Below are 20,559 nucleotides of genomic sequence, written 5' to 3'. Positions count from 1 at the left end.
TTGGGCAGCTTTGCTGGGGGACCGGCATGGTCTTTGCCTCCGCCGTGCCTTTGCGGACCAGAGGTGATGAGTCCAGTGTTGCTGTCGCCTCTTCGCTCCTGCTGGGAGAGCTGCATTGCAGGCACATGCACCTTTCCCACCGTCACGCTCCCGAATTCGCATTCCCTATATATCCTTTCTGGGTACCCCCTGTTCCCTTCCGCAGTGCCCATAAAGCGGAGGGTGCTCTCCTTGCCCCAGCTTTGCTTTTCACACAAATTCATCTTTTCGGTCCAGTTTTGCTCACATAAGCGGAGCAGGGCAGGGGCGAGCGGCACCGTGGGGTTCTCTCTGCTTACACGGTTTCATTTTCTTCCACCCTTTGGATGACGGAATGGACACCATAAATAGTCAGAACCCCCAGTTGCTTTCTAGAATCGTTCTCCCGAGGGAGTAGTTCTTGGGGAGCCCACGGGACTGGGCTTGGGGAGGTGGTGGCAGGAGGATGTAGCCTGGCTGTTGCTGGAGCTGCTGGCTGGGTGATTATCAAGGTATGCATCTTGTAGGGCAAGGCATGTCAGCTGTAAAGGAAAACAACCTTGAAACCTGCCTGCAGCCAGGCTGGAGTTTCGTAATTACTTGGGGTCAACCTCATTGCAGGCTGGTGCTGGGAAAGGGGGGACTCCACCAGCCCCCTGGCTCCAGCGGTGCTTTCCCACCTCCCTTTTGTGATGGTACCACGCGGTGGAGCTGTCGGAGGGGCCCGGACAGGGAATTCTTCAGTGGAACCAAGGTTGGGAGGGGAGAGGTGGGATGTGCTTCCAGCAGGCTGGCTTTCCTGCTGACCCCCTGCGCAGCCGTGACAGCACGGGGGTGATGGGGCAGGGTGAGCAGGGGTGGCTCCTGGGCAGCCTGGAGGAGCCTGGAAGTACTTGCCTTAAAGCAAGACGAATTCACTCCAAGTTCGTTGTTGTTACCGTGGGTAGCAGATTGACCCTCCTAGTTTTAGGATTTTTCTCTACTGCATGAGAGAAACCTTTTAATGGTTGTTTTCTGAGGATTGCTTTTAATGACTCCTGCACTAGGAGCGTAAGACTTTCTCGGCTCCTCCCTTCCCACCCCCAATAAATTTGATGAAATGGGTCAGAGCAGAAACCCTGGAGAGAGTTCTTTAGTTATCTGTGGCGTAAGCAGCATGAGCTGTGCCTGCCCTAAATCGATGGGACTTTAGGGCAAGGGGAAGGGATGATGGTCTGGCTGCTTCTCTCTCAAAATGTGCTCCGAGTAGTGACTCACTTTTTGCAGGGGCGATTGAATGGTGGCTATTTTTGACCAGAAAGTTTATTAGCCGGTGTTGAATCAGTGGAACTAAAGCTTCCAGGCTTTGAATCCTTTCTGTAGGCAGGTCACCGCTGCAACACCTTTGAGCCCTGATTTGTGTTAGCTTTTCATTGGAACCTTTTTGATCTCAAAGGTGTGGAGAATGATACTGAGAGGCGGTCTCCTATTTTTGTAACACTCCAAAGGACTCTCTGATAGACCTCTGTGCAGTCTTGCACCTCCTGTTACTTGATTGCTACTTAGAGGGTGGTTGCAAGGCTTGGGGAGCATGCATGCCTTTGAGTGCCCTACAGTACCCAGGTTTGAAATCTCAAAGTTATTACTACTTACTCCTTGATACGTCCTTGCTTGCAGAAATAATGCATTTGCCACATTGAATTTTTACAAAAATTGGGGTATCTCATGAGGTTAACTCACAGAAGTATGAAAAACTGTGGGTTGTAATCCTGTATCTATTACTGGGTTTGAACAGATGAAACTTTGTACGCGATTGAAATCAGGTAAGGAAGAAAAAAATCAGCAATTTTTCAAATAGTTTTGATTTGGGGCTTATTAACTGTGACAGAGCTTGAAGACTTAGTGTCTCGTTTTACATCAGATCTTGTATACGGGGCTAGATACCTACAGCTCCTCAGCTGGAACCGCATCAGTGCATCGGTTGTTCATAAATGCAGGGCAAGAGCTTGAGCGTGTGGGCTTCAGCCCACGGCATCGAACAGTTCAGTGTAGTTGGGTGCTGGCACCTCTCCTCGGCGATGTCTGGCCCTGGGGGGGGGGGTCACATAAGGAAATGTTTTGTGGTGAGAAATGATCAGACCTGTCCCTGAAGGAATGCTGTAAGTAATGGGAAGGTGCCCATAGTAAGTGCGTTGTGGCACCGGTATCAATCGGGCAGCGAGGGTGTGAAGTTACTCTTCATTTGCTGCCTGACTCTTCTCTTCATAAAGGCACAAAATATGAAATAGGGTTTAGTTTTTAATCGGCTCTTTTTCTTGTAGCTAAACTTGGAAGTACAGGTTTCCAAAAGTCTAATTTGCTATTTGTAAAGTTACTTGCTAGCACTGTATATCATAAAACAAAGCGTTTGATTCCTTGGTCTACTGAAATTCCCTCATGCTTCACGATTTGTGTTTTCTTTGCTTTGCTTTAAATGTGTGCTTCCTTTTTAAATATAGTTTTCCAAGTTGCTGGCCGTACCAGATTGTTTATATTTTTTAAAAGCCTTCTGCTTAGCCGTTATATTGCTCTTTATAGTACTGCTTAACCACATTGGTTTCTGTTGCTCTTTTTTCTTGCATAAACTTAGCTGGGATGAATTTCAAATGTGGTTTATCCAACTGTTAAGTATTTCCCACTTTTCTGCAATAGATTTCACATATGTTACAGAATTCCAAACCAAGATCTGGTGGACATATTGCCCTGTTTTTTTCCTCAAAGTCAGAAATAGAGGGTTTTTGAAGCTTTACAGTGACAATAATTAGGTCACTGGCTCCAGCATGCTGCTTAGCTTCAAATCCATTTGTCATATTTAGCTTATTTCCAAGGATTAAGGTAACTATGGTCCATATAGTTATCACAAAAAAACCCCAAAGTCTCTTAGTTTCATGGTAATAAACCTAAAGGGGGGAAAAAAGTATTGATCCTTTTCAGTGGGGAACTGCAGAAGGCATTTCTTTTCTTTTTTTTTTTTTTTTTCCTTCCAGAAGTCAAACTGTGGAGTCACGTAAAGCAAGAGTACACCCATCCCATCATTCAAAGTTACAGGATTTACCCATAAGGAAATATAACTAAGAATTTGGAATTAGGCTTCTTTATCACAGAGTATCTAGTATCTACCTGCTAGTTATTTTTTTTAAACTTGCAGAACAGGGGCTTAGCAGGTGTCCTGTAGGTACCTTCTGTCTGTTACTATTTCTAACACCTCTGCAAAAAAGGAAGAGGCAGATGTTTTGTTTTCCCATTTTGTTCCCCATACTGGGTGCCTAGTTCCACTGGGAAGTAAGTATGACCCCGTGCACGGTAAGCTTTTAATGCTAACCGTCTTGTCGTAACCAAATCCCCTTCTCTCGTGCTGTGATGTTAGTGTGTGGTGGTACCAGGAGAGGACCTGACTGGTGGGGACGTGGCCTGAGAGCCGCCAGGAGCTCCCAGGCTTGGTTGTTCCATCTGGTTTGGACAGGTTGTTGAGTTACGAACAAACGCCAGTGATGGGGCAGGCATTTTGGTGGAGGATGGTGAGGTTTTTGCACGCAGGTTGGAGGCATGTTGGCAGAGTGATGCGATAAAGATAGCCGCGGAGGAGACCTGATGTCTTGCTCTAGCATCTTCTTGCTTGTCGTGGACTTCTTCCTCACAGCCAGGTTTTTCTCCTTTTGAATTAATAAGGGAGGGAAACCAGTGCCCAGTTCCTTACATGACTCCTTGGTTATAACTCTGCGTGACTTGGGGAATGATGTACATAGCTGAGTGGAGGGGTTCAGCCTTCATATATTTTCATGTTACATGGAAATACTGCAGAAAATGAATAAACTGCCACGGAAGATTTAGTATTGTTGGTTTATGCGCTGATAAGTGACCCATTCAATCTATTACGGTGACATTTGGAAGCACAGCACTGAGTAAACTGTGAGTGGGATAATGCACGTGGACGGAGTCGGGCAATGGTCTGTAGGCTGAGCCTGGTAGAAGCTGTTGGAAGACAATCTGGCGTTCATCAGGTGATCCAAAAAAAGATGCATTTTTGGGAGGAAATGGAGATACTTGCTAATAATATTGGAGTGATAGACTCCAATAGTAGGAAAAGGTGATTTTGTATTCAGATAAGGAAAGGCTTAAATGGAAAAAGAGCATTGCAGCAGCATAGAATTATATACAGTATGTAATTTGAAATTAAGAGTGATTGAAGCATGACCAATCTAGGCTGAAGTGTAAGGTTAACTAATATTTGAGTTAATCATAATAATTTTTTGAAGACTGGCTCAAGAAGGGAAAATCCAGTATCTTTAAACAGCAGGCAGATCAAACACGTGCTTGAACACGTGCAAGATCTGTAATCTTCATGGGATTTGGGAAGTTACTAGGAGGTGTGTATGCCTGGCACCGCTGCTATCCTGTGTGACGTTGTGTCAAAACCATGAATGCTTTTGAGAAAAACGGTGGGGGTTTGGCTGCAAGACAGAATCAGAAAGGTTGTGGAACTTCATTTGATGTTAATCAAGGGGTTGCGTTTCTGGAGGCTTCATGCTCGTTCTGTACTGCTCTGTAGTCCAGCCGCCTTGGTATTCCAAGTGATGTGATGTTCTGTACGAGCTTTTGGTTTGATTTCGGTGAGAAACGGAGTTCTCCTTCTAATTCCTTTTTTTGTTGTCGTTTTGTTTTTCTTGACAGAGAGAGCTTGATGCCACAGCAACAATATTGGCTAACCGGCAAGATGAAAGTGAGCAGTCTAGGAAAAAACTTATTGAGCAAAGTCGCGAGTTCAAGAAAAACACTCCAGAGGTAAGGAGAAAAGCTATTCACGTCTGTTGAGTTTCTGACAGTAATACATGGTACGAGGTCTGTGTAAGTGGTTTGGGGGTTCATTTTTTTTTTTTTTTAATGACTTGTTTCCATAATTTTCTTGTACGTATTGCTAAGTTCACCATCTTAACTCAAGACTGCTTATCTTTGATGGCTTTCTAATCAGGCAGATCTTGCATTCTGTAAAAAATGAAATATGAATTGACATTTTTTGGAGGAAGTATGAACATTAACTTTCAAACGGGCTTGCTCTACATTTTGTAATAATGGAAAACCTGGAGAATTGCAAAAAAAAAAATTCTTAAGTAATCCAAACTCTTAGCACTTGGATGTAGAAAGCGACATTTTGCTGCCTAAATAAATCTATATCAAGGGCGTAACTTCAAAGATGCTCATTTTTCCATGAAAAATCAAATGAAGTTTTGCTGTTGATTTCACTGGAAATACAACAAGGTCAGGGCTGAGCTCTTTAGGAAACTCCCCTCGGAGGATGTGCATCGCACACAGCAGGTGGTGTGGAAAAGGTGTCAGGACTGATGGCAGGCAAACCTCGGAAAGGTGAATATTGCGTGGAGGAAGCTGGGAGTATTTCAACTCTTCCATGCTCACGTTAGCGTGTGTGCAGTGTGCCTGTCTGTGTATGTGTACGCACAGTTACATCAAAAATACATATTAACCCGTGTTGTAAACTAATGAATGCGTAGCAATGTGTAGAGTTGCTTGCTTGTTTGTTTTGTGGTGTTTGTTTTTGGTTTTTTTTTCTTCCCCCCGATGATTGCCAGCAATCTGTTCATCCAGGAATGTTCTAGGGTTTCAAAGCTCATTCCAGATAACTGACATGCAAGTATTGGTTCCTTCCAATTATCTTCCTGGGAGAGAGGGAGCAGGCAGCACTTCTAACCTTTACCGCCGCCTCTCGAGTAGCAGATGCTGCTTTGCTTCCTCTTGGCACAGAGGGAGCGATGCTGGAGGGTCCGACCCAGAGAGGGCAAAGGGACCATCGGGAGGGAGTTCTGGGGAAGGGGGGGTGTTTAACTGACCCCCTGAGGAGGTTCTGTGGGGCAGAAATCAGCTCCCTTTGGAGAAGAGCAAATCTGGGGGCTGCGGCTTTGAAGGAACAGAAAGGAGCAGAAGAATATGGGGAGTGACTGCAGTAGCTCCGAGAGGGTGGAGGGATGAGTTGATTCCCTTTGCAGGAGAGAGCAGAGTGTTGGGAAGAAGAGGAAGGAGCGAAGTGAGAAAATACAGAGTGTAGGAAATAATACGGAAAATCCAAATAAACTTCTGGGCCCCCGTTTTTCAACTTGTTTGCTAGAAGCTGAAGTTCATTCTGCAAGGGCTTCACCTGAGTTCCCTGCTGCTTTCCTCCTTTTCCTGGAGGGAAACGACAGATTCTTCAGAATACGGCCCTGGCTGCCAGCTCCTAGCCCATAGCTTGTTTACAGATGTGTTTCAGGATGATTTCTTCAGGCTAATTTTATTTTTATGGAGCAGAAGGTTACTGTGGGGAGAAACAAAACACAAACCAACCCACACTGCACTTTTAAAGTGCATTGTGCGAGGGCCTTGGTAACTCGGTGGGAGTTGGATGCGCAGAGGAAAATTACATACTCTGCGTAGTTACTTCAAGAGAGACAGTGGGAAAACAATACGCAATTAGCTCTTTCCAGTAAGCAAGATAGGGAAGTTAAATCATGGTAAGGTTTTAAATATAATTTTACAAAACATAATTCTGTAGCCTCTGTTCTCTTCCAGAATATTACACGGAAGGTGTTTTATTCGTTCAGGGACTGGGTTCGCAACAGGGGCTCTGAGCAGCCCTGATGTTCAGGGGGAGATGCGGGGAAATTCTACATCCTCATCTTTTGTCCTGGGGCTCCCGTCAAACAGCATAGCTTTATAAGCTTGCATGGATGTCTTTTATAGCCTGTCTTTGCCTTCTCTCCTGTGATGCTCCTTCTGCAGCTTTGTTTCTGGACGGCAGCACCATCTAACCCCTCTTTCTTCTGAAATGGGATGAAATGAATGGATGAAAATGAAAATGGGATCAAATTAGAAGAAAGTATTGGAACTATAATGGTAGCCAGCTGCAACAGACTGGTGGGTTCCGGAGGCGTGGAGGGAGTAGCTCAGGTCTGGAAGGTTTGATGGGGGCAACCTCTCCCGTCCCGGGGGCAAGTGGTAGCCGTGGCTCTGTAAGCATCAAAATGCTCTTGCTAATAATAGGGAAAAAGAGTTTGGTAGTAGAAAACCAGCTTGCAGGTGGAACCGTTCTCAGATAAATAAATAACCCAGCATACAGCTTAGTTTAAATTTCGACAACGAAGACACAACTTTTAGTAATAAACCCACCCAAACTGGCAAAGGTGGAATTGTTAAATGCAACGATTTTTTTAAAAACTTCCCGTTTTCTTTTTCATTCGCATGCATCCCCGTCAGTGCAGCAGCTGTTTCGCCTGCGCCAGCATCTTTCCCTCTGCTGTAGCCAGTCTCACCATAAATCAGGACACAAGTGGTGATGGCCTTGACTTTCCTGTCCATTGCTGTCTGGGATGTCCTCTAGACTTTCCATGATGTCTGCTTGAAAGCCATCTCCTGCGTAGCAGGAAAGGATTTGAAAAATTACTAATGCAACTGAGGGTACTGCTGTTTCTTTTTAGGTTAAAAAAATGTGGTAGATCTGTTTGGGTCATTTGTGCCTTCCTTGCAAATTATCCAGTTGCTGCAAAAGAAATACGGTATTTTCATGTTTATAGGAATGACTCTAGGGCTTTTGGTTTTTAAAAATGTTAAAATACTATTTCTGACTTGGCATGCTGGGAGACGACTGTGGAAGAAGTGTCTTGGGTTTGGGAACCTTATGAGGACAGAAACTTTGGTGGTGGTTTTTACATGCAGAAACTTTTGGGAAGGGTTCTTAATTCCTGTTATTGCAACAATACTTTTTACCTCCTCACACCTTTGAAGAGCTCATAGGTGTTGTGTGGTATTTTCAGTCTCAATTTTGTTTCATCCTGAGCAGCCAGAGACTGGTCAGGAGTTTACTTGAAACATCAATTTTACATGACTGTTACTTGGAAGACATCTCAAAATATATCACGTGAATTGCCACCCTGCATCAGATCATTATTTTCTTATGGTGATAATTCCTGAATTATTATGACTAACTGTGATACTTTTGGGGGTATTTTAACCTCTGTGAAATTCATGGTCTAATTCATCATGTCCTCATATACCAAATGTTTGAATGATTGTCTTAGAGATTTTTTTTTTTTTTTTTGTAATCTCTAAATTTCAGTTGCACAGGATATTTTTGCCACGTAGTGAAGATACTTGCTAATGTTGATAACTTTGCCTTCATTTCTACCCAGATTCCTAGCTGAGTAATTACTTTTTTGCTTACATGTTTGTGTTTTAAACATTGAAAAGCTGGGCTAATACTTCCAGCGGTGCAGGCTTTTAAGCCAGTCAACAAAAATAGTGAAAAATAGCAGAAAATAAGTAAGTGAGTAAGCCCAGGCTTTGTAAGTAAGTAATTGTTAAGTACTCAGGGAGAGGGAAGACAGTACAACTTACACCTGTTTAACCTGTAGCTCTCCATTGCTTCCCTTTGTGATTCAGCCCCATAAACTAGATAATGTGGAGCTGCACTGGTCATTACTGGACTCACCTGAGACCGGGGTCATTAAACTGGGCACAAGGCAAAAGACCAGCCTGAGAGGCCTGGACCAGCTGCTCTGGGGAGATAAAATAAGATGTGAGTTTTGTCATGGAAGAGCATGAGCTCTAAAAAAAATGAGGCAGACACAAGGCGCCTGCATAAAGCATGTATTTGGGTACAGGGGCTCACCCTGCGAGCTTGCTGCTTTGGTCATGGGGGTTTTTCCCCCTGTTGGGAATTGAACTGATGGTTCCTCACTGCTGCTGCCCTTCATTGTTTCGAGGTTGCAGATGTGCCGTTTTGGTGAGATTTTGAAAGTCAAGATTACCTTTGGCTGCTCAAACTGACATCTGCGTTCGGTGCAGCAGGCGAGAGGTTGGATCAGCCGAGCTACAGAAGGATGCGGTAGAGCCTTTAGATGTAGACAGCATAAGTATGTTCTCAAATAAATAGCTATAAAATGCCTCAGGAAAGGGAGTATTGGAAGAAAACAAAATAAATGAATGTATGAACAGTGTATCTTAACGCTGCCTGGGTAGAGGTGGCAGCCTCAAGCGCTGCTATAGATGCACACCAGCCCTGCAGCGGGGCAGCTGAGCACCGCGGCGCGGTCCCGTCTGCTCCCACGGGGGTAACACGGGTACAGCACTCCCCCATGTACCTGCACCTGTCTCCTTGTTCTGGGTTGTTCTTTTCCTACATCAAACCTGGCTATCATCGTTCCCCTGTTCCCTGAGCCGTCGCCACCTGCCCCATCCTGCGCGGTGACGGTGCGGCGGTGCAGCTGCCGCAAAGGGGAGAGAAAGATGAGTCAGTGGGATCTTTCCTTACAAAAGTAATAATTTAATCATGACATTGCATGTTTTTTAAGATCTATGGGTTTTTTTTACAAAAATAACGTTGTAATTGCAAGTCATGCCTGACTAGAGTAAATGAACATGGTTGCTACGCGAGGGCTTAGTTTTTTTAGATTTAAAATTCTTAAGTTTTTATAGTCTCCAGTGTTTCTGGATCATTCTATTGAATTATCCAGTCTCTACAGCAAAAGGTAGTCAAAGTAAGCTTTAAAAAAAAAAAATCTGAATTCTGCTGGTTGAATTAGTCATTGAAATGAGAGGAGTATCTTTCTAGTTGTCGGTAGGGAATTGTGCTGGATTCCTAATGGCTTCGGACAGGCACCTTTGTCCAGCCTGTGTAACAAAGTGAAAATAATAACACGCCTTTAAAAACTAGTGAATGTATACAGTCTTGTTTGAAAATAGTTGATGCCTTCAGTGTCTGTGTACGTGGGGGTGAATATTGATTTGCTGCCATCTAGAGCTGGGTTGTTCTATTCCTTTTTTCTTTTTTTCTTTTTTTTTCTTTCCCTTTTTTTTCTTTTTTTTTTCTTCTATTTTCTTTCTTCTTTTTTTCTTTTTTTTTCTTTCCCTTTTTTTCTTTTTTTTTTCTTCTTTTTTTCTTTCTTCTTTTTCTTTTTCCTTTTCTTTTTCTTTATTTTTTTCTTTTCTTTTTTCTTTCTTTTTTTTTGTTGGGGTTTTTTTTTCCCGTTCCTTTTCCTATGTTCCTGAGAGTACACAGTGTGTGGATGTTCCTTCTTCCTCTTCCCCAGCATTTTGCCAGGAACATAAAGGAATCCTGTTAATGTTGGGGCTTGAGTACAGAAAAACATACGTGGCATTTTAATGTAAAAATTAGCTAGCTTAATACAACTAAATGCAGTTAATGCAATTTGTAAACAGTAAATGTTTCAGTGCACGGTAGGGAAAAAAAAAATTTCCACCTTTCTATGTATTCCCTGACTTGTTAGTTAAAAATTATTTCAGGAAAAAAATTAGGAAGAAAAATGCTGCTGGAGTTCTTTCTTTCTTTCTCTTCTCCCCTGACTTTGAAAAGGAGAGTTTAAGAGGGTTTTTTTGGTTAAGAATAAATGAATTTGCAGCAAAGCAGTCTGTTAAAAAATCATATTTTCTGTTCATTTTTATGACTCAAATGCAATTATCAATATTTAATCGTATTATAAAATTGTTTTGTAATTTTAGGCTCGTTCGTGTATGTAGGACAGTAGTGGAATGTTAAATACAGAGGATACTCCTTACGGAGTTAAAACATCACCATTTATTTCCCTCTGTAAAAGCCAAAATGAGAAGAACAGAGAAGTCCGCCTTACCTTGCGGGTTTGGAGCCAAGTTGAATACTTCTTTAGGATAACGATGTTTAGGTGCCATCTCCTCCCTTTCAGTGTTTTCAGTGAATATTAGCATTTTCTGGAGAGGTTCTGATTGCAAGGTTGATGCTGATGATAATTTGTAGTACCTGAGCTGCTTCTTTCAACAGCTAAATGAAGAGTATATTATTGTTATGTGACTTTTTGCAGAAAAATAATATAATACAGCTCCATGCCTTAAAATGTGATCTAAAAACCGGTTTTGTGGAGTCACGTTGGTGAAATCAGACCTAACCTTATCTGGGAGATCGCTTATTCATGAGTTCTCAATAATTTTGTTGTCATTATTTAATACATATTTGCCGTTAGCATATTCTAATAGTTAATAGGAAGACCACCAGCGTGTCTACCATGCTTTTCTATACCACAATCTCTTGCTGCCTCTTCACTTTATTGGAAGTGAGGGAACAATAGAGGGATTATAATTCACAACTGTATTTTTCTAGGATTCTCATAAAACAGACCTCCATTTTTCAACACATTTACCATTCTCACCACTGTAATTACTAGACGTTATTAAATTTCTTTTAAAAAATTGCCTTTATCACCCACAAAAAGCTAAACCAGACTCTCTGGCAGATGGCATCTCCCCTGCTATTTGGTGCACGCACATCACCCCACGCTCACAGTGGTTCTTGCTGTATCTCAGTGTGTTGAGGAGCAGCAGATCCAAGCCCGGAGCAAACCTTTTTCCATGTGTAAGCCTTTACCCGGTGTACCCACCTCATTTTTCTGTGTTGTGATATAATTGTGAATATTCCTCTTAGCCCTCCGCCCCCCAAACACTGGGTCAGTTTGTTGCTTGAACTGGCAACGCGGGTTTGGAAAAATTGTGATGGTTTTTATTTTTTTTTTCTTTCCCAAAGCAAGCATCCCTGCTTTTCTCAGCAGGGAAAAGGTGGCAGCAAAGGCTGTAGGTGGGCAGCAGGCTGCTGGGTTGCAGAATCTGTAGAATTTATTTTGAGATACCAGGGCTTGAGTAAGTCTTTTTACAAAATGAGCCCATCGTTTGGGGATTATTGGTATGTCGGATTTCACGGAGAGCTGTGTAGCTAGCTGTACAACATTTGTAAAGGTCTCTCGTCTAGGAAAATAATTCCCTTGACCTGCAGAAGTAACGGTCGTGCATCGCCTGTTACTGGGCAGAGGAGTTCGATTTGAAGCATTTTCTAGAGCCACATGATCTCGGACACTCTTGAGTTACTGTCTCTGTTTGCTTTAAAAATAGCCTTAAATCAATTTTCTGCAACACATCTACCTCAAAAGTCTTTTTATAAATCTGAAAATATACGGGTGATTACTTTATTCAAGAGTTCCAAAAATATTCAAGTGGGAGACACATCTGATTCAATTGAACACGTTACAGTAGTTGAAATTAATTACTCTGAAGTCACTTGCCCTTAGTCATTTAGATTTGATTTATTTAAGCATTTTTCTGGTTAAACACGGCTTGGCAGTTGAAGAAGGCTTTTTTTCTTCTAGCAACTTCAGTTGCAGGTATTGGATTGCAGGGATGTCAAGGGTGCTGCATTTTCCATGGTGGAAAAGGAGAGCAGGGGACGTTTCTGGTATTGCCGCGGTGTACGAAGGGACCTACTTGTAAGCAAGTATTTACAGATCAATCTCTCTTGTTAAAGGTTTGATGCCACTGTGAATTTCTCCTGTCAGTGAGAAGGAACCAATGCAAAGCAAATAGTTTGTTTTTCACGAGTTGTGCTTGCCTTGGCTTGAACTTCTCGGCGCTGACCCATTTGGAAGCCGGCCAGAGCGAGCAACCGGGCAGGGGAAAGGTCAGGCACTGGAGGTCTGACAGGGGAGAATGTGTTCAAGGTCAGAACTTGAAGGAAAAAACTTGAGCTTACAGGGCATTTGCCATCCTTCCTCCTGAAGAATGTTTGGAGTTGGTGGAAGTGGCCGTTAAGACTAGTAACAGGATTTACCCAATGCATCATTGGCTGTTTTTTAAGGGAAAATCTTTCCATTTATTTAGCTGAGATGGCTGAGATTTTTCTCTTGGTGGTGCCGCCAATTATCAGCTGTTCTTACGTTCTATGTTACTTGTAAAGGTAAGTGTAAAACTAGGAATTTATATCTAGATCACACAAAGGTAAAGCTGAGTACTCCAAGCAAGCCTGAAGTTCGGTTCCCAAATTTGCTTTGAGCCATTTGAACAATAGTTTGACTTATTTTCAAGGTTCAACTTACAAAAATAGCAGGCAAGCAAGATACCTGCTCCTGCTTTCTGTGTGTATTTATCAAAAGAAGAAATAACTAAACAGTTTCAGGTAGTTTTTCCTTTTTCCTTGGTGACCAAACATGCTGTAAACCTCCTTGAGTTCATGTGCTGGACCACCTCAAAGTCACTCAGGTGTAATTAAAGGAACGTGGTGTTCTCATTGAAATGATTATGTTGCCATGAATAACTCTTTTAATAATAGTTGCCAGTTAGGAGAGATTCTTTTCATTGCTTTGACAGTGGGTAAGCGAAGAGTTGGATCTACTTGAAACAAGGGCAGAAACGATGAATACGTTGAGTGGAAATGCTCACAAACAAGTGCCCAGGGTACAGATTAGAGTTGTAAGCTTGTCTATTAAAAAACAAAACAAAACAAACCCCCCCCGAACCAGGCACCCCAGCTTTCTGCAGGACCTCTCTTTTATGGTCAATTTTGGATGGTGTCTTGAGGGAAATTTTTAGGAGGAGAAATGTTTGTAAAATGTTCTTAAAACCTATTTTCTTCCCAAATTTTTTAGTATGTTTTGTTTGCTTCAAACAAACCAAACGAAAAAAAAAACCAACCAAGATTTCTGGTAACGATTTTTAAGTAAATGACATACAAGAATCAGGGCAGTTTGAGAGTCATTTTTATTTTAGAATTCTTTTAGCATTAACACATCTGCAGTGTTGATGAATATATGGAAAAATGAAATTGTGCTCCTATCCTGCTGTGTCTCCAATGTGACAATAAATCAACTTTTTTTCCTTTTAAAATGTCTGGCCTTGTAATTTATGTTTGCATAACCCATTACTAAATTCATAGTAGGTGTTTTAGTTGGCAGGCACAATTCCAGGGGTTCAGTGGACCTCTTTTAAAACTGAGCTTTTGTTACTATTCATAATTATGTGTAGAAATATGTGTATTTTCTTAATTATAAAAACTAGCTTTCTTTAGCTTTAGGTCCCCTCTTAATTCCTCAACACAAATTGTGCTTTAAAGCTTTGAAAGAATTAGTGCTTTTTAGACTTGAAAAAAGAAATGGGTTTACCAGGCTGGGGTTTTTTCCCACTTTTGAATAAACAAAACCAAAAAGTAAAGTTGTGATGCATCCCTGGTGCTATTTGTAATTTTTGAGGCTTCTTTTATTTTATAGTCAAGTTGTAAATATTTAGGCTAGCATCAAGACAGTATGCAAATAAAAGAAGTTTTATTAATAACCATTATCTGGACCCTGGTAATAAATATGTATGACTCACATAGGAGTAAACCCACCCAATAAATATAAAAGCCATACAAAACCATTAACAATTTTTAATGGACTTGCAGATGGAATAATTTAATGCAACTGCAGTTACTCAGGTTCCAGCTCCTGTAACTATTTCTCATCTGCTTGAAAGCTTTCATCTGAAATACGTTGCTACCATTCATGATTCCACCTTGTCTCTGTTTAAAACCATATAACTGTGGTTTCACAGTTTCTGAAGCACTAATGCTTATTTATGGCTATCTTGCCGCATTTTTTTAAGTAGAGAGGTGGTTGCTTATCTGTTGAACACGCAATGACTTTTTTAAAAAAGAAAGTTTTTGTCGGAAGCGGCGGTGCTAGACCAGGGCTGGGCAGTGGGGATGGGGCTGAGCACTTGGAAATTATTGAAATTGTTGAAAAAATTGGAAATTACTTCACGCATGTGCTTTGCTGGTCCTCGGTGCTCACTGTAACACAGGAGTTACGCATGTGCCAGTTCCTACGGCACATTGTACAGACGTCTGTGCTTGGGGGACCAGTTCATCGGTGATTAAAGCCAGTAAGGACCAGCCTGAGCACGTGCCCATCTGCTTGAAAATGCTTTTGTGTCTTTTCTTGTATTTCTCTGAAATTTGGAAAGCCATGAAAAATATCACCTGCTTCAGCTCATAAATAAAAGCAATCCACTTTGTTGGGTTGGTTAACGTAGATCTAGCATCAGTGCATCTTGGAAAAACTTCTGCTGTGGTTTTCTGTATGTTGTTTGTTTGTTTGTTTCCTACTAGGTGTAAGTCAGGACGCTGTCAGGTATTCTGAAGTGTACGTCAGGTCCGTCAGTTGGTTTGTCTGAGCACGAGGTGGGCATCGGGGACCTGTTCACGGGCAGGGTATCACAAAAGAAATTCTCCCGTATAGGCTGAATGCTGATAAATGAGCTGCTCGGTGAGAAGAGGGACTTGTAAACATTTCAGAATTTTAAAAACTCATTTGAAGCCGAAGCTTTCATTTAGTGCGAGAGAGTGCTGGGAGTGCTTTTTCAAAATGCTCAAATGTGTTCAGACTTCTCAGTCCTGTTTGTCAGAAGTGATTTGAGCGCCGAGGAGCTGAACCCTTCCACGCTTCCAGTGCACTTTAGGGCATGTCTCCACCTGCAGCGTAGCTTTGCTGAGGCTGCTGGTATGACCGTGGCTTTCAAATGTGGCTTAATGTGTTCCCTGGCTGCTCCCCATGGCTGTCAGGAGTGTGTGGCTTCTTTTCAAGCTTGCTGGCTGAGCACAGCTTTCGGGGACCCTGCTGCACTGCAGCTTCGAAATGCCAGATCACCGAAGGCTTAATCAGACAAATTAACCTGTTCCTGATTATCCCCTTTGCCTCTAACTCCTGCTGGTGGGCAGCTGAAGAAGTGGAGTGGGCAAGCAGCACCGGGTTTGCAGTGATGACGAGGGGCTAGAGGTGGGTTTGGGGCTGCGGTCACCCACCCCGCTGTGGCAGGAGGCAGGTTAGCCTAGCCGGCAGCACCACGGTGCCCGGCGGGTCGCCTGGATCGCTTGGCACGTACAGCCCGGGCTGCCCATCGCTCCCTGTACGAGCCTGGCAGGGAGCCTTCCTGGGCTGGAGGAACTGGGTCCGGTTTGCCCATCCCTTTAGCACGGTGTAGCGATCCACTCTTTGCTTTCTAGCAAAAATCGACGGAGCAGTTGGTTCCTGTGAGTGGGCAAAGGTCTCAGTGATGGGCGATACGTGCGGGCAGCTCTCACCCTGTGTGCAAGGGGGGAAGGGAGCAGAACACTTAGAGTTTCTAAATGCATTTCGCTTTCATATTGAGACAAACCAGATTTCTAGCTTGAAAGGAAGAATTGACAACAGCAAAAAATTAATCATGTTTTGGCACAATTTGTGTCCTCGCTGTTGGGTCCTTGGTCAGGCTGTGCTGTGGTGGGGACACGCCGCAGTCCCCAGAAGCCAGTGTCCATCACCAGCCTGACTGCGGGTTTGATGGGAGGGGATGCTGGTGAGACGAGCAACATTAGCAATCGTGTGAATGCTGAAACTCAGCTTAAAATCAAGAGCTGAATGTGGACAACAGCACACTGCAGCTGTGCAGCACTCCCTGAGTATGATACACCTTTAAACCGTGGGTTCTTTCTGCGCACACCACCTATTACTGCCTATGGTGCACCTGGTTCATCCATGCAGTTAAAATAAGGGCAGCAATAAATAAATGAACTGCTGCTTTGTTAGGGAAGGGAAGATAACTCTTAGTCCAAAAAAAAAAAAAAAAAAAAAAATCAGGTAACCGGTTGAAGTAGTTCTTCAATTAATGCTTGATAAAGCAATAAGCCATTTTAAAATGTACTTTCAGTTAACAGGAAAAGGCATATATTAATTTCACCTGTTGAGGGGATTATCTCTGCTAAACACACTCATTTTACATGAGACCAAAATAGATCCTTAAAAAATTAATACTGCAATAGGTTTACAGCCGATAGAGAGATTTCCTTCAGACCTGTTTTGTGGTGTGCTCATCTGCTTTTTCAGGAATTTTAAGCATTGAAGGAATGAAGTCAAAGCTGCTGTTTGTCTTTGAAATGGATGCCTCTTTGATAAGCCTCTGATCTCTGTACCTGGAGTTGTAGTAGCAGATTCAAACACTGATTGTAAAATTGGGAGACTAAAATGTAGCCACGACAGCTTCAAACACTCTGTCTCTCTGTCAGATTCAATGCACAGGACATTGCCAGGAGTTAAAACGATGCAAAATTAAAGTAGCCTACTAAATTTACCTGCCATGGAGAATCCACAAAAGAGCTGCCACTTCTAATCCTCAAATTCGTTTCAAATTATTATTTTTTCAAATTGGACTCCCTGATCTCTGCAGCTCAAGCTGTTGTACAGATTTGAAAAGCTGTCTCTTCTTGTCAGATCACTGGTTTAATAATAATAATATCTTACGTTTATATAGTCCTTTTCATCCTGCAGCTTCCTGAAGTGCTTTACAAGCTTTATATATACAAAATCGTGCAACCACCTCTTGGGTGGCTGGTGCTAGTCAGCTGGAGAAGCACCTGGCAGCTCGTTACCCTTGCCTTCCTCGCTCACTTAAAAGCATCGGGGAAAAGTAAAAGACGAGGAGATGATCCCACTTCATCCCAAGGGAATGGTGCCTTCATCTCCTACGAATGGGAGCTAGAACCACGGCAGGGATGTTCTGTCAACCCCAAAACTGGGGGCACAGTAAAGAAAAACCATCGCTACGGCCTGGCAGCCCCAGTGCTGGTTTTGTTTTGTGATTATTTTTTTTTATTTCTGCGTACTCATAGTCTGAATAATACCAGTCTCTGGAATTTTGGGGGGGAGCAAGAGGAGTAACTTTGCATCACTCCTTTCAGAAACGTACACGTGAAGATGCGGGTGCCTTGAGTATAAAGCAGTTATTTAAAAAAAACCCACAACACCCAAGTCCAAACCTCCCCCCAAATATTCTTATGCATCTGTTTTTGGAGGAGGCTGGACGGACAGCTAGTTCTAACCTGTGTGTAAACGCGTTGCAAAGGTTTCTTTAAACCTCCAGAAGCTGGGGTTGATCACGCCGAATAGATTTTTGTCACATTAGTTCTAACTCTTGAGGTAATCATTTCTGGGAGAAAAGAGGCATTGAAGTGGCATGTGTACTGCTCATTAGTGGAAGAGGCACAAATGAATTGAGCCACTCTGAAGGAAAAAAGGGCAAGAACACATTGGCGGAGGTTTAGACTCCATTAATATAATGAGACCAGTTTTTTGTAATGATTGATCTAGTTTGGTTTTTTTTCCCTTTGATTAGTAGTTCATGTTACATTTTTGTTTGGCTTCAAGTCTGTACTTTCTCAAGATAGCTGATGCTGAAAGGCAGCTCTATTTAAAAAAAAAAAAAAAAGCCAACCAAAAATCAGGCTCCTTTGTTCCTAAACTTAAGAGCCACATACACATCTGAAGAACATCCTGCTGTGATGTGTTCATCTGCAATTTGGATCATGTCCAACCTCATAACTTTTTAAAATTATCCTGAATTTCGTGTTCTAGATACCATTAGAGACCATTTACTGTGTCCAGATTCGCATCGAATAATCCTGCCTTCTTCCTTCCCCACCGTTTGGGTGCACAGGGGATGCTAAAGAGGAAGGCTCCTCTCCTGCGTGAAGGGGAGGGGTTTACTTCAATGGTTTTTGAGAGCCAGGAAGAGGGAAAGACGGAGACCCAGACGTGATCTCAGGGGCCTTAAAAATGTGGAAAAAAAGAAAGCCTACATCCATAGACACTAATGCTAATGGACATTTATCCTGTCTCTGGCTGTAAATTATTGAGATCCTGCTTCTATCTGGTAACGCAACTTAATCAGAATTGGTTTTACTGCTTTGACCCCACAGGGAACCTTCTAATTTCATGTTTTTACATTTTGTCTAGTCGCTGTACTGGGAATCTTTGTATCCAGCCTTCTGGTGGCTTTTTGAAGAGATAGGCTGTGATGCTCACCTAAAAAATGAGCATCAGAGGGCTACAGTGCAGTGCTGCAGCTTTTTCCTGCAGTCCTTTGGGTGATGGCCAGTTGGAGGATACGACTTGCCCAGCAGTTTGTGGTCCAGCACTCTGTTCAGGACCTGGAGTGACTGAAGACATCCCTTCTTTTTCCATCCTTCATGGAAGTGCCATGGCTTCCCGAGCAGAATCCCTTGGGGCAGGCTGCCGCAGGCTGTCCCGTGCCAAGGGCTCCTTCTGTGACTCTCCCATCTCGCAGCCTTCTCCGGTTATGGCTTTTGCTTTTTTATCTCTGTAGACGACACACCTGTGCCCTCACACGTTGCCTCCTCACAGCCTTAGTGTTTGGGTTTTTTTCAGTCTCCCCATGCGCAACTGCAGGTTTGGAGGCAGGAAGAAACCTGGGGACCGGCTCTCCTAGTTGCTTTACATAGATGCGTGTAAGTTGAAGGTCAGTTCTAGGGACTGTCCAAGTGCATGCCCGTGGCACAGCACTGTATAGCTCCTGCTGGAGGTTTTGTATGAGGCTGCGCCATGTGGCATAGCACAAGAGCGTGCTTCCCCAATCCGAATGCTGCCTCTGCCGACGGGAGGGGCACACTCAAGTACCTTCTGTTACTTTGTTAAGGACGGTCACTAATTTTGTCTATGCCGGCTTGAAAGGAGCTCCTACCTTGGCATAGCCCAGATGCCAGGAGAAGGTGTTTCCGCATCGGGTGGAGGCTGGAGGGTTGACGTTGCTGCAGCTCAGCATCCTCTCTGCTGTTGAACTAAAAGACACAAAGTCTGTCTGTAGTTTGCAAAGAGATTACGCCCCTCTTGTGTTTGAGTTCCGTGTTGGAAGGTGCTGGTGTGCTGCGGCACGTTAACGGTGATGCCCGAGAAGACCAGCCCTATGGTGTGTTCTTCACCCACGCTGACCTGCGGGGCTCACACATCTCTCAGTTCAGTAACTACCGTATCTTTATTCTCGTAGCCTACTCTGCAGGTTTCTTAAAGGGATTACGCTCCCAAGCCTGGGATTTAAAGCTAGTTTTAATGAGTTTGATGAGCCTGTGTAGCAGACTTTCATAGAAGCCTGTCTGTCTAAATAGCATTTTTAATAGCAATTCCCTCTGCTCAGGAGATTAGCCAGCTGAATGCTTTGAGGGCTTCCTCCCCACTGGATGGTGGCACATAAAGACAAGCTCTACTGGACAGTCATAGTCCTTGCCAAAAAATGAGTGTCTTATCGTTGCAGCTCACTGGCGTTAGAGCTGTCTTTGTTCTTCGTCGGCATCGAGGTGTAAAGAGTCGCATGTGTAAGCTACGTGCTGTTGGATACTCAGCTGCATCTCTCTAGGCTTTTACTCTAAGGTTCCTCACCACTGTCTTTTCTGGAGGATACTACTTGCTGATCTCCCACAAGTGACAATTTTCCCCAAAAACCCTCCAGCCTTCAAGTAGTTTACTTGTTGAAGAAGGTAATCTCTGAATTCATACGGCTTAAGCTTCTGTTGAAATTCTTTAACTGTGAGCTAGTGAAAAGGCACCCAGATGCTCTACTTATCCACGTATATATATTTATGTATATGTACACACGTAAAAGTAGTTCGGCTTATAGATTAAACTGGTGATGGTGTCTTAGAGCAAGTGTGCAACAGTATCTCTCCAATGGACGTGCTTTTCCAGTAAATTCTGTGCCTCAACAATAGTGTTAGCACGTTCTTAGATGTGTGAATACATGTTAAATGAGTTGTAGAAAATAGCATCTGATAAGGAACTTTATACACGAGCAGCAACTCGGTGAAATAGGTGAGTGTAGCCGGTGTGTTTTATAGGCTGTTTAACTCTTAAAACCTGTTGCTAATCCAAA

General features: G+C 43.1%; 1 protein-coding gene across 8 annotated transcripts in view; it reads left to right on the top strand.

The window, feature by feature from the left end:
- Window positions 1-20,559, top strand: part of CUX1 (cut like homeobox 1) — a 281,378-nt gene that overhangs the window by 46,294 nt on the left and 214,525 nt on the right. For all 8 annotated transcript variants that reach the window (XM_056326650.1, XM_056326647.1, XM_056326649.1 and 5 more), the window contains exon 2: window positions 4,708-4,818. In XM_056326650.1, coding sequence (XP_056182625.1) covers window positions 4,708-4,818 — 111 coding nt within the window. The remainder of the gene's footprint in view (window positions 1-4,707; window positions 4,819-20,559) is intronic.

Source organism: Falco biarmicus, chromosome 1 (genome assembly GCF_023638135.1).
Source record: "Falco biarmicus isolate bFalBia1 chromosome 1, bFalBia1.pri, whole genome shotgun sequence".
Lineage (NCBI taxonomy): Eukaryota > Metazoa > Chordata > Aves > Falconiformes > Falconidae > Falco > Falco biarmicus.
The sequence above is the reverse complement of the archived record's forward strand: the minus strand, read 5'-3'. Positions and strand labels throughout refer to the sequence as shown.